Genomic DNA, 14,196 nt, shown 5'->3' with positions numbered 1-14,196 from the left:
TTTGTGTTGAGTTTGTCCTTTTGGTTATTGTTAGATGTCAAACTTAAAGGATAAGTTTTGGTGATATTTCATAATTTTTCAGTCTTGTCAACAAATCACATATGCAGACTGAACCAGCAATGAATATATCCTGGTAACAAGTATTGTGTGTTTAATCAAAGCCTTATACATGTTATTCCTCTGTGGAGGCTCACTGTTGTACTGAGTGACGTGTTCCTTCATTAACATCAACAATGAACTGTAGTTTAGTTTGACACCATCCTGCTGCCACAAATAATCATCAGAGCACCAGTTGTGGATCCACCACGTAAAATGTCTCCCTGTTTGACTTAAAACTACCTAGAAATATGTATTACCAAAATGATTCAACTTTGTAAAATTACATAAAAGCAAAACAAACACTTAAACCAGACACTTCATTCCTGCTGTGATATTCAGTGATACACAGGGGTTCCCACGAGGGTTTTTAGAGGGTATTTTAGAGTATAGACGCCTCTTTGTTGGGAATATGAATGCTTACAAAGTACTGATATAGTAAATTAGTAAAGAGCCATAGGCAGGAGGTCAGAGTGTTGAAAGACTCACTAACATGTTGGTTTTGGTTTCAGTGGGATTTATTTACTATAACAAAATTGTAGAATATCACAAGGGCTCTTAGGTGTGATATTTCTGGGTGTAAACAATATATAGCTTACATTAAATGTTGAAACAGGCAGATATACAGTGATGCTGTCTGAAGGGGATTTTTTTTTTACTTTCATCTTGAGGTGACTAAAAAATGGTGAAAATCCTGTTAAAAGCAGTTTTGGCTCCAACAAAGCCTTGTAAATACTGTCTCCATAATTAAAAAGGGAGCAGAAGAAAAATAAAGAGACTTTTGAACATCTAGAGGTAATCAGCATAAACTAGAGATCATCTCTTTAGGTTGCATCTAAATCTGGATATCTGATACTGATAGCAGAGTTACATGAGGCTGTAATAATCTTAAAAAGGCTGAGTTCGTTCTTCTTTCCTCCATGTCGACTGAACATTAAAGAAATGTCATATGTGTAGGGAAGATTTTAGTTCCTGTGCTGCTTTAAATCCTTTAAAAAGAGGAATCGATTACTTGGGATTCATTCTCATGTAGCCCCTCTAATGTATTTCTGACATTTTTACAACTTGTCCAAGCCGTTTGTGTGATGGTGAAACAGTTCTGTGGACGGAAAGATGACTCAGTGCTAACCGGTGACTGGACACTGGTTTTGGCTGCTGTTGCAATGTTGAAACTGGGATGGCGACATCAGTGTTAGTGTGTCTTCATTGACAGTTTCATTGCAGCCCTTTTTGAATTATCCTGGTTTTACAATGATGACAATAGTATTTCATTAAAGACTGAGATGAGGTATAACTTTCAAGTACAACAGGAACAAAACAAAATCCATCAAAATGGTGCACATTCAGAATTTCTTGATAAACAATTGTTGTGTCTTATTGTGTTTTATGTTGAGTTTAAAAGAAATAAAAGATCTAGAAGCAGGTGCTGAGTTGGTACACAGCTCATTGTGTCACCCAAATGAATAGTGCTTGAGTAAATGTCTTAAAGTACCTGATATTAACTGCACCCAAGTATCAAAAGTATGTTTTGGTCAAAAAATTTACTTAAGTATCAAAGTAAATTATACATGTATGTATACAACCGATTATTGACTTGACTTGTGTGTTTTTTCTTATTCCATTGCGAATAAAATAGATTTAAAAATGGACAGCTGGTACTTTGGCTCTGATACAGCCTGTAATCTGCAATGTAACTAGTAACTTACTTAAGTTATCTCATACATGTAGTGGAGTAGAAAGGCAATAATTGGATCCAAAATGTAGTGGAGTGGAAGAATAAAGTAGCAGAAAATGGAAATACTCAAGTACTTGTGCCTCAAAATTGTACTTATTTACAGTACTTGAGTAAATGTACTTACATTCTATCACTGCATGTACTCCGCATTATGGCACAGATAAACAAGAATATGAGCTTAACTAAATAACAAATAATGATTTGTAAAAGTAATACAAATGATATAAATTAAATATAATTGATGAGACACAAAAAACACATTATTTCTTACTGTATAGTTCTGTTTTTTTTTAGTTTTTTTTTTTTTTTTTTTACCTTTTTTAGTGACTGTGTGTGTAATATATTCGTATGTGAAATTATCATATAAAATTAATAAATTTACAATGAAGTCAGTGTCATGTTTATCAATATGCTCACAATATAAAATGACAAATTTACACTCAAGTTTGATATCATGATTAATTTCATGTAATTTTCCATCCGTGTCCAAAAAGCAAGTGGTAGACAGTGGTAGAATAAGCGCATTAAAGACAGATTTGTGGGATGTATATTTTGCTAAATGCTAAAATCTTTTGTGTTCGCTTCTTTAAACATATTGGTCAGAGAGAATTTTGGCACTCGGCGGTTGTCGTGGTTTTTCCCACATGACGTGAAGGCAGCATCAGATGATGAGAGCGGGTCAGGTGTGGTCGGCGGGGAGACAGTCCGACCGGAGCGGTGATCCAGAGGCTTCCACCGGGACACGAACAACGTCTGCAGGGCGCGGACCTGTAACCATGACCCACCGACGGAGCGCCAAGTCCACCACAGCGAACAGAGTGAGTGTTTTTTTTAAAAATGGCCGAGTCAAAGTTTCTCCAAGAAGTGGGAAGTTTTTCTGACGTCTCGGCGCAGAGAGCGAGTCGGCGGCAGGCCGGGGTCAGGCCCGCACACCGTCGCTCCAGACTCGGTAAAGAAATCTGGAAGTTTTAAAGTTTTCTCGCCTCTTGGAAACAGGACGCATCTTATCAGACACGGATTTAAAATGGTCTGAAGCCTTGTGTCCTCCCCGGTTCTCCGGTTGAAGTAGTCAGTCGCTTAGCTTGAAGAAACGTTGATTTAACTCGCTGTTTCGTACCGCTCATATAGCACCGTACGGCCAAAACTTAAGGTGACAATGGAAATAAACTACAGTTCAGCGTCCAGACACGTCTACACCTGTGTGCCGAATTAAAGAGCAGTTGCAAATCGTTATTTACATATACATACAAGTGACTTCATGGCTAAGGGTGGCGTCGTTAACTCGGATTTCCCAAAAAATGTGAGGTTTTCGGGGGGAGTTTGGCGTATCGTCCTCTTGAACGTAGAACATGTCGGGCAAGGTGAGTTTCTGGGCACAAACCACCGGGCTGTAACAGCTCGACCACAACCAGGTGAATCAAGTTTAGTTTCAGTGCAGCTGGTTCTCCACAACATGTAGGTGGACGTCAGTTTAATGTCGACCTTCCGTTGACCTGTAGCAACTGACGATGTCTCGGGAATCCTACGCCGAACTGCGTTTAAAAAACATCAGATTTGTGTCGCAGCGTGCGTCTGTTACATCCTAACACAACTAAAGACTTACATTTAACGCACAGCTGTAGTCTTGCGCAAACGGCAAAAAGTAATACTCGAATTTGTTGTATTTTTTATTAAAGCAGGTACATTTTGGGTGACATAAACACAGCCGAATGAATGATGACTAATCATAAGACTTAACAAGATTTACAGTTATGTCCTGAAAGGTGTTTTACCTTTGCTGGTATACAAATAAACATTAAATTTCGAGATTTTCAAGCGGGGATTCGTGTTCTGGTCTTGACACACACACACATGATGAACTGTTGGGGCTAGATTAGCTCGCATTAGCAAAGGTCTCACTAATGACTTTCAAAGGCAGTGGCAACCTTTCCTGTTTTCGTGGAAAACCGTGCCAACGTTATCCACTGCTTCACTTCCCTGTTGGTCCTGGTGGCAGTGAGGAAAAACCAGTGACAGCTCCACATACTGTTGCTGCTGCTGCTGCTACCAAGCTAAGTCTGCTAAGTTATAGGATGGGGGTGGATAAAGCAGGATGAGGAAGTTATATTTAGTGACTCAGCTGTTGTTTGAGGAGCAGGGAGGGAGGTAAGGAGGGGCACACACACTGCACACGGCAATTAAATTAACTAACAATCAAAATGGTGACTTGCCTGATTGATGTGATTTCTTTCTAACCTCTCATTATGTCCCCCTTCTTTTTCTTTGTTTAGCACCTTTTAAACCTGGGCTAAAGAAGCAAGAAGCGAGAGAGCCCTCCTCATGTAATGAAACAGGGAACGGTTGACTTTTCACCCAGCCGCCAGAGGAACTGAAGAGAAATGACGGGATCAGCGTAAAGGAACCTCAGCAGATGTACCCACGACTGAGAAAGAGGAACGCCTCGGTTTCTCGCTTCTTCTTAGAAAGGGATGGAGTTAATGAGTGAGCGGTGGACAACTTCAGGGCAATAACTGGCAACAACTGGATTTATAATAAGCTGTCAGCCCACCGTCCATTTTGCTGTCAGAGCGACGACCACAAAATGCCGAATCCCTCAATTTTGGAGCTTTAGATGTGTGACTGTCAGTGCTTAGACCCCTGTGAAGACGTTGCATTCAATGCGGGACTGCGTCCAAAGGAGAAAGGAGGGAGTGTCCGCGCTGCACTGACACAACTGTGAATTTAAAAATCAACGACTGAATGTAAGAATCTGAGTCGTTGGAGTTGGAAATCCCCCGCAGGAGTGTCACTGGGTTGAACTGGAACTAAGGTGGAACCATGCGATCACGCTTAGCCGTCAAGCATGAATCATAAAGCTCCTTCTGCTGCCTGCTGTGGTTTCACTTTGAAACCAAAGAAAGTGATGTGATCGTTTGAACTGAAACTCAAGCATAAACCCAAACTAAAAAGTGCGGAAATTCAACTGGAAATGTCCTCGTGTTGGCGTGGGACTGCCTGTGATTTCTGGACAAACTCTTGCGCAACTCTGAGCTCGTAGCATCGGGAGGTGGAAATAAAAACAAACACTGGGGAGACTGGGAATATCATCTCCTCCTATGAGACTGATTTTACTTGGACATTCAGTAAGAGGTCATCAAGATGGCGGGGAAGGACTACAATCATCTCTTTAAGCTGCTCATCATTGGAGACTCCAGTTAGTACACTTTCATTAATTTAAGGTTCATTCCTGGAGTCCCGCATTAATGTGTGACCTGCCAGAGCTGAAGTCAAAGCTTTTCTGTCAAAACACAAAACTGAATGTCTTTTTTCAGCTCCTGACACTTCTGAGGAAACCAGTAACAGAAGAGGCAACACAGATTTTTATAGACGGATACTTTATTGATCCCACGAGAAAAGATGCCAGATGCTGACACAACACATACAAAACACGAAAACAGAATAATGAAAGCTGAAACAAGAGAAGTTCACTGTCAGAACGAAACTGTCCACTGCTTCAGATTTCTTCAGTCACATGTTCATTTTAAAGGGGCAATCTGTAACATGTGGTCAGAATTTTAAGTTTACAAAATTCAAAAAAATATCAGCAGAGTGTGAAGAAACTACAGTGTTTACATTATGTCAAAGATGTCTCTGTACTGTGTTACAGAGATGTCTACCGAAGTTAGCATGCTAACCAGCTAGCCCCAGCCCGTCCTGTCTCCTAACACCACTTTGTAGCTCAAGAGGTGATAGTCTGACGTCAGCTGGGAGACGTAAGAACAGCCAGCTCACTGCTTAGTCTAATAATTAAACAAAATAAACTCACAAAATGTGAAGAAAGGAAATACTTTGACACCTATTTTCTTTACTAAACAGAAAAATACATCCGAACACTGTCTGAATTCCAGTTTCTCTCTTTGACTGAACTCAGACGAGCTTAATCTCCTCGCTAACTCATCGTAAAACACACTTCATTCAAACTGGACACAAACTGAATCATAATCGTTTGAACAGTGTTGGTTTGTCCCCACAATCACCTTTGGTTTGGTCCAAATAAATCCTCAGTTCACAGAGTAAGATGTGAAAATATATCCGGCTCTACACGCCGTTTTCACCTGCTGCTGATGTCCGACTCTCTTTCTGCTGCCACTTCATGCCACTCCTGTCCCCGCCTGCCGTGTCTTCTTGTCTAGCCGTCAGAGCTGCTGTAAATCACCTCTGTACTGTATCCTCTGTCTTCAAACTGACCTCCGTCGATCTTGGAGGCTTTCTGTCCCAGTCTGAGCTAATAAGCTAATGGCAGCTAGTTGCTACAGCAGAGAGTATCATGAGCCATATAGTTTGGCAGCCACCTCGAATTCAGTCCATTTCTTACAAATGTAACCTTTTAAGCTGGTTTCAAACCAGAGAAAAGAAAAGCTTTTAAAGCTGATTCAAAGTGGTTCAAACATCCAAGCCTCTGAGCTTTGGTATCAGACGATCTCACCCTGTCTTCTCTGGACGTGAGCCGTCTCAGGTTGGAAACTTTTTAGATTTAATCATTCGTGACTCACTCACTGATACAGATTCTTATTGAATTCTGGCTCAGCTTCTTCTCGACGATGGCCGTTTTCCTCGTGTTCTTACACGAGTCTGATGTTGTAGCGTTAGCTGATTCTGTGACAGATTGGAGACATACAAACATCTGTCTCTAGACCTCCTGCAGAAAATGCTGAGTCATTTTAGCTCACCTTCCTCTCTGCAGCAAATTATTTTTGTGCAGTGATTAGATTTCATCGTAACACCACTGTCCATTGTGCAGCCTGGATACACTTCTGAGCACTTGCTGCAGGCCACCGAATTATGGTTTTAACAACCAGTAACCAGCTGTGTGGATGGAAGCTCAGTAGGCCCAACATTCACCCCTGAAGAGATGGTTTCAGGATGCTTTGTTCTTTTTTTCCCTACACATTTACAGTTGTCATACATTTGGAAATCGCTCCAATTCATAACTTTTTATCATTTCTCAGCCCTGCATGCAGCTTTGTTTTACTTTTGACTTGACTGTGAGGATTTATTCACACAGAAGGTGAATTCCTTGTGATGTTATCAGAGTTTTACGTTCCTTTCAGTGAAGCAGATTAGAGAGATATCCGTAGCCATAATTCCTGGTTTCCTGGAGGGAGGAATTCTTTCTTCAGTGTGCAGGTAGTTGAAGGTTGTACGTTTCACTTTCTGATCTCCACAAGCTTTGTCTATGATCTGGTTTAACTGGCTGTGCCTGGTCTTGTTTTAACAAACCATTTACATTTACTAATGTGTGACTTACTGATGTACTCGAAGAGGCTTTGACTTGTCAGGCGATGTTGTCACTTCTGGCAGTCCAGATTAATGCAGAACAAATGATCAATATTGTGAAAAATCATGATATTTTCCTGCAATATGATTTTAATAGTCAGGTACCTTTATACTTTACCTTATACCGTTTATACTCAGTTACACCAGGAGGCAGTTTTAGACCTCTTTGGTCATACAGATATTGTATTGGATTACAATGAATATCTTGGAGTTAGGGATTGCCCGATTATTAGTAATCAGGGAGATCGATGACTGATATTTTGAACTGATATATATCTGCAGTAAAAATTAAATAGTTATTGTGAAAATTTAAAATAACAAGTGATGGAATATAGCAATTAATTAAGTACAACTTTGAGGTACTTGTACTTAATTTGAGTATTTCAGTTTTCTGCTACTTTATTCTTCTCCACTACATCAGTTGCTGTGCAGATTCAGATCATTAATACCTCATCATTATTTAGATTTTAGTTTCATTCTGATCACACAGTTCAGTTTCATGTATTTCCAGTACTAGTTCAACCTTTGCCCTGATTTCCTGCGTTGTTTCACTTTTGGTGTGATGTGTATTTATGTAAGGAGGCTGTCACTCAGGATGGGACGGTCTTGTCTCTCTGACAGTAAACTCAGCCATAACTGGTGTGTCTTTTCCTGATTGGTCACATTCATTTCCTCAAAGTGAGTTACCTGCTAATCTTGTCCCTCTTTCTGTCTCTCAGATGTGGGGAAAAGCAGCCTTCTGCTCCGCTTTGCAGACAACTCCTTCTCTGGTGAGTTAATAAAGTTTGCTGCAGGTCAGATGTCAGTAAACGCCTCAATGCCAGGGCTTATATTAATCAAGCATCCAAGAGTAGGAAGTCAGTCCATAGACAGAAAATTAGAAGCATTTTATCAAGTAAAGTCATCTTATCTTCTGTGTTAAGCAGATCTGTCCTAACCTGTCAGGAGCTCGAGAAGGAGGCAACATTTTACAGACATTTTGGGGAAAAGGTGGACAATAAAAAGTGACAGAAATCTTCCTCTAACATATTGACTGAGTTAAATGTCAAACATGTAACCGCTTCATCCACAAAGCTGTGCCCATCTGGAAGAAAATACATTTCTTGCCATTTCCAAGTCCCCTCACACCACACAGATGGAAATTAAACGAAGGGCTGCATTTAAGTTATTTTTACAATTAAGTGATTAATCAAATGTCGAAAAACTCTGAAAAATGTTCACCACAATTTCCCAGAGCCCAAAGTAACGGCTTCAGATTGCTTCTATTGTCCAACCAACAGAAAAGACTCTTCATTCACATTGTTGCTTTAAAAATGACTTAAACAATTAATTTATTAACAAAATATTCAGCAAATAATTTCCTTTCGATCGATTTATGAATGAATCTACTAATCGTAGCAGCTCCAGCCAGCGGGACTGTATAGAGAAACTGTGTTCATGCTCAACCAGCGTAAGAATGTAGGTCAAAGTTTAAACAACACGTCGCTCTGCAAAATGGAAATAACGTATGCAACAGATGGTTTGGATGATAATCTTATTTGATGTCGGGGGTTGTTTGCTATCTGTTCATGTTGCTGGTAGAAATGACGGTCAAATCGCAAAAATACAACCTGATTTGTAAAGATTATCTGCCATTCAGATTTTCTGACGGTCCCCTGATCTCCTGTAGGCAGTTACATCACCACCATCGGCGTCGACTTTAAGATCCGAACAGTGGACATCGACGGAGAGCGAGTGAAGCTGCAGATCTGGGACACAGCGGGGCAGGAGAGATTCAGAACCATCACATCAACGTAAAAACCTCCAGACCAAAACTGCTTTCATGGTCACTTGGATTATAGTCTGGCGTTGTATTCAGTTCATTCTGTTTCATCTGTCTCTCTCCAGGTACTACAGAAACACACACGGTGTCATTATTGTTTATGACGTGACGAATCCAGAGTCGTTTGTAAATGTTAAGAGGTGGTTAAATGAGATCTCCCAGAACTGTGACAACGTCTGCAAGATCCTGGGTGAGTCAGCTGCATTCATGTGAGTTTATGAATCGTAATAAGATAAGATAATCCTTTTATAAGTCTGAAAACAGGGAAATATGCATTGTCACAGCAGCGAAGGGGACAGAAAAATAGAGATAATCATCAGTATAAATAATGTGAGCGTCATTCTGAAGCAACCGTAAAAAAAATTAAAAATGGTACATTACAAGGAAATACTGTAATTAAGGTACATCATCATACAGTCATTTAGCAATAAAATACGGTAGTATTACTACGTGAACATACTAACAGGCCAACCAGCAATATAGTTGGATTAACGTGAAAACACTACATTGCTGTAATATTAATGTAAATTTTCTGTAAATTTGTACATTTACAATAACTCCAGATGCATTTTACATCAAAACACTGTCTTTTCACAGTACAATTGTGACTGGGTTACTAGTGAAATGAACTTGATATTACACTTAGTGGAATATCAATATTGCACAGTTGGTATACGTTAGTATTACAGTCAGTCAGTTCTGATGTGTGTGATCTACTGGGAGCGGCGCTGGTTGTCCAGTCTGACAGCAGCAGGAAGGAAGAAGCTGTGATATCGCTCCTTCACACACTTTGGGTAATATCATGTTATCTGAGTGTTTAACGTTCGGGCTGGCACATTTATTGGTTGGACAGTCTCGGTTTCAAACAGTAGGGCAGCAACTGATGATGTTTTTTACAATAAATCAATTAATTGTTTTGTCTAACTAAATGTAAAAACAAAAAAAATGGTAAAAAAAAAGCTCATCACAAATTCACAAAACACTCAAAGACTCATAATGACAAATAAAAGCAGCAATTTAAGAAGCTGGAACCTGCAAATGTTTGCTTGAAAAATGACAAATTGATTATCAATACAGCTGGCAATTACTTTCCTTTCAACCAGCTTTTTGTTGCAGCTCGACAAATAAGACTAAAGTTCTTGAGTGAATAAAGCTTCCTGTCTGTTCTGTAAGTCTAAAATGAGAGACTAAAACACTTATTAGTGGGATAAACTCAGTTAGTTTTAGTCTTTTTTTTCATGCAGAGTGATAAAAAATAATAAAACGTTGAAATGGTACCAGCCTGCAGTCGCCCTGCAAGAGTAGAAATAAAAGTAAATGATCTTTTTCACTCTCTCAGTGGGAAACAAAAATGACGACCCTGCCAGGAAGCAGGTGGATACCCAGGATGCTGTGCGTTTTGGGGAGTCGATGGGAGTTCGGGTGTTCGAGACCAGCGCCAAAGAGAACATAAATGTAGAAGAGGTAAGTTATATTATTTTATACAAAATTCCCTTGAGCTCGTATACGTCATTTCGTTTACTTCGTAGTTCGCCCCGGGAGCAGCACCTTATGTCCTGCGTCAGTGTTGTGTGCTTGATGCGTCACTTGTAACCTCAAGATTATTTTTATTGTTGATGATGATGGCTGCTCCTGTCCTGTGTGAAATCAAAACTGAACGAGTACTTATTTCGCCAAAACCTAACCAAGCTGTGACTGAAAAGTGGGAATATTCTTTTAAAAACCTAAAAACAATAAATTCACTGAGTCTAATTGAGCATTTATATACTTTATCTCCTAAAGCCCGACCTTTCCAAAAGTTTTTTCCAGCAGAAAACCTCTCATAAAACAACCCAAACAGTCTTGCAAGACAGAATAACACCTTCCATACACAAAGATGAGGTTAAATACACAAATGATTGAAAATCCGGGCGAAGGACCAAGTTTTTAGGGAGTTCTGTTACAGAACGAGTCTGTAAAACAATAAATACAGTAATGATAATAAAAGCACGATGTGGGGAAATTAAATGATGATTATTTAATTCATGAACCCAATTCATGCCCAGTGTCCCCACTGCAGTCATTTTTCCACAGATGTCGTCCACTTAAGTCCAAAATATATATCTCTCCTATAGAAAGAGTCCTTTCATCAGTATAGTGTCAAAACAATTCATCAATTGTCCAAATAGTTGCAGATTTCTGTAAATCAGCTAATCAATAAATCAACTAATTGTTTTAACTCTGTAACATTTTCCAGTAACTCTGCAGGCTCAGTCTTGACTCGCTTTGTTGCGTTCCTCAGATGTTCATGGCCTTCACACACATGGTGCTCCGGGCCAAGAAGCAGAGCCAGAACCGAGCCGAGCGGGAACGAGAGCGTGAGAAGGACACAGTCAACATCAACGCCCAGCGAGACCGAGACCGCAGGAAGAGAGGGAAGAAGTGCTGCTGAGACCCGACAGACGACGGCACCGCTCATCGCTCAGCACACAGCTCAAACATTCAAACAAGATTGGGAAAACGGTGCCTTAGGACATCAGTGTTCTGTTTCAGACATGAATGTTTGAATATTTACTGCGCCAAGTTACGACACAACTACAGGTCAGTCTGCTCTACTGAATGTAACGCAGGCAGAGGGATTAACAGTCTGTCAGCACTGACTGCACATAACAGCCTGGAGGTTAAAGGATCATTCTGGTGTTTTTGAGTTTTTAGTCCTTTTACTACAGATCACATTTAAAGCGTGCTGTGGTGCTTCAGATTGTTCCTCGGTGGGCAGTGGCGCCTAAAAATGGAGATGATGATCCTTCCGAGACATCTCTGCAACCACCTGCCCGCTTTAAAATACAATTTTCTGTTGATTCATGCTTCCAGGAGGTTGAATCCTAATATTTACATTAGTGCCAACGGTTAATATTTCCACTGAAACACAAGACGTCTATTGAGAAGGCGGCCGTGAAACTGGAACATAAACTTTTGATTTTAATTAATCTGTGACCCTTTATCCCAGTTACCATCTCTAAGGCTCTAAAAATGGCTAAATTATTAGTGTTTGTTGAACTGCAATTAACAATTCTTTTCATAATCTATTAACCTGCTGAGTATTTTCTCTTTCAATCATTCCGTCTATAAAAACATCAGAAAACAGTGAAAAACCACCCTTTCAAAGAGGCCGAGGTGGTGTCATGGGTGTCGTGTTCTGTCAGTCCAAAACCAAATAATTTGGGTCATGAAGGTTTAACCACAGTTTCCACGAGTTGCTGCACAGATTGCCGTAAATGTGATGCAGATATTTTGAAATCTTCTCAAAAGCACTTCATAAATGTTTAGACTGGGCGACCAAATCAAATGTTGAGGTGTTTTTTTACCAAACACTTTGATATTTACCTAAATTTTTGATCAATAATTATCAGTAATGTGGATATAATGACTGATTGGGTAAAGACAAGTATTAGAGAAGTAAAACAGAAGCTGTAATGAGTGTAACCTTTAAAGCCACGGGAAAAAAACCCACCTAAGTAATATCATAATATCCAGATAGTCTCATATCACCATAATGATGTAATATCAATATATTGCCCAGTCCTGGTGTTATTCATGCACTCCGTGTAGTTGTAGCGACCTCGAGCCTTTCCGTTTACTGCATCAAATTAAATTTTCCACTTTAACACAAGAAATCTTAAATGTATTGGACAGGGGCCATTAAACAGCTGAGCCTTTTCATCCTCAGAGGATGAACCTCATCACATTTTCTTTTATGCCAACTTCTGTTGGGCTGTAAGGATGGCTAAAGTCATCCGTATGTTTTTGTTCCACCAGTTTTTAATCGAGGCGTGGGACGAACACTGCAGCCTTTAGGACTCGCTGTCTTGTTGAAATGTATTATTCCAACACCAGTTTTGAGCGTTACTGACATCTGGCTTGAGACAATCCATCACAGAACATCATGCAAAGATGAAAAGTCTCTGCAAGGAAACAGCTGCTGCATGTCAGATTGGAAAAAATGCATTCATAAATGAAAAACACAACAATCTGCTTTGAAATCTGGCGGTTAGATGAATGATACAAAAACACTGGAATGGACCTTTTTAACTGAGTGACTCACTGTTATGTGCTGATGTTCTCATTTATTTGTTTCGTCTTAATACAGTTAAAGTATGTTACTGAAAGGGAACTGGTTGCATTCGTTACTAAACTGTAACAGACACATTAACAGGTGTGATGAGTGCAGTTTAAAGTCTGTCTGCCTTATTTCAGTTTAATGAGGCCAGTAATCCAAGACTACAGTGTGTGTACAAGCCCAAAATGTTCCTTAATAGTATGTTGTTGTTTTTTTTTATGTAAATCTCTGTTGCCTAGCAAACGTGTCAAAATCAAAATAAAGCAATAAATCCAGAGTTATTGTTTGTATCTCTAAATATTTCCTCATACAGTCCAGTGCTTTAAGTGGAACAGTAATCAATATGTAATTCAAAGGTTTACAAAAAAATAAAGGCACCAAGAAGCAGTTGAAGCTGCCTCTAAACTAATTAAACACCTCCTACCTTGATTTCACATTTAGATTCTCCGACAGGTCGTCTTAAATTGAAAAAACGGGGGCTGCTTCACTAAATGACACGTGTTTCAAGAATCTTGAACAGAACCAGTTGAAGAACCGGCACTTATTGGGTGAAAAAACGGCTTTAGTGAGCTTAAAACTTTTTCTGTTACTTCCACTGTCATTGTCGCTAATTTCTGCCTGTGGTGTGAACTCGAGTCATGAATCTGATGACTTTAGACTCAACAAAACCTTTCAGAAAGATTTTCAACTGAAACACCAGTAACTCACGACTTCACTTGGACTTTTGATTTTCTCTCCAAAGTAATTATGTTACAAAAACACCCTGCAGCAATCAACTCTGTTTTCCTGACACTGCATTTACTTAAAATCAACGTGACTGCAGCCAATCATGTTGTGCAACTAGGAGGGAAATGTGTTTGGCTGTACAGACCAGAAGAGGGTTTGAGTACTTAGTTGACTTGCGAAACAATGACTTTTGTCCCATAAAGAGACTAAAACTAATAGTGCTGACCTAACCTCTCAGGAGGTCCTCGTTACTTCTGTTACAATCAGGAAGTGACTGTTCAGCCATTCGTATCACAAGTTTTAAAAGATTCTGAAAGGATGCAACAATGAAAAAACTGGGAAATTCGGGAGAAGTGTTTCAGACTGCAGATAAAGGTTAGAAAATGTGCAGTCACTGATTAG

At 39.7% G+C, this 14,196-nt stretch overlaps 1 protein-coding gene across 1 annotated transcript; it reads left to right on the top strand.

The window, feature by feature from the left end:
- Nucleotides 1-2,499: 2,499 nt before the first annotated feature.
- Nucleotides 2,500-13,345, top strand: LOC141019490 (ras-related protein Rab-35). The gene is made up of 7 exons (XM_073494428.1): nt 2,500-2,649; nt 4,102-5,024; nt 7,867-7,917; nt 8,817-8,940; nt 9,035-9,159; nt 10,309-10,433; nt 11,251-13,345. The coding sequence occupies exons 2-7, from the start codon at nt 4,970-4,972 to the stop codon at nt 11,398-11,400; spliced, it is 630 nt and encodes a 209-aa protein (XP_073350529.1). The 5' UTR covers nt 2,500-2,649; nt 4,102-4,969; the 3' UTR covers nt 11,401-13,345.
- The last annotated feature ends 851 nt before the right edge of the window (nt 13,346-14,196 follow it).

Source organism: Pagrus major, chromosome 23 (assembly GCF_040436345.1).
Source record: "Pagrus major chromosome 23, Pma_NU_1.0".
NCBI classification, from domain to species: domain Eukaryota; kingdom Metazoa; phylum Chordata; class Actinopteri; order Spariformes; family Sparidae; genus Pagrus; species Pagrus major.
This window is presented reverse-complemented; position numbering and strand designations above follow the sequence as displayed.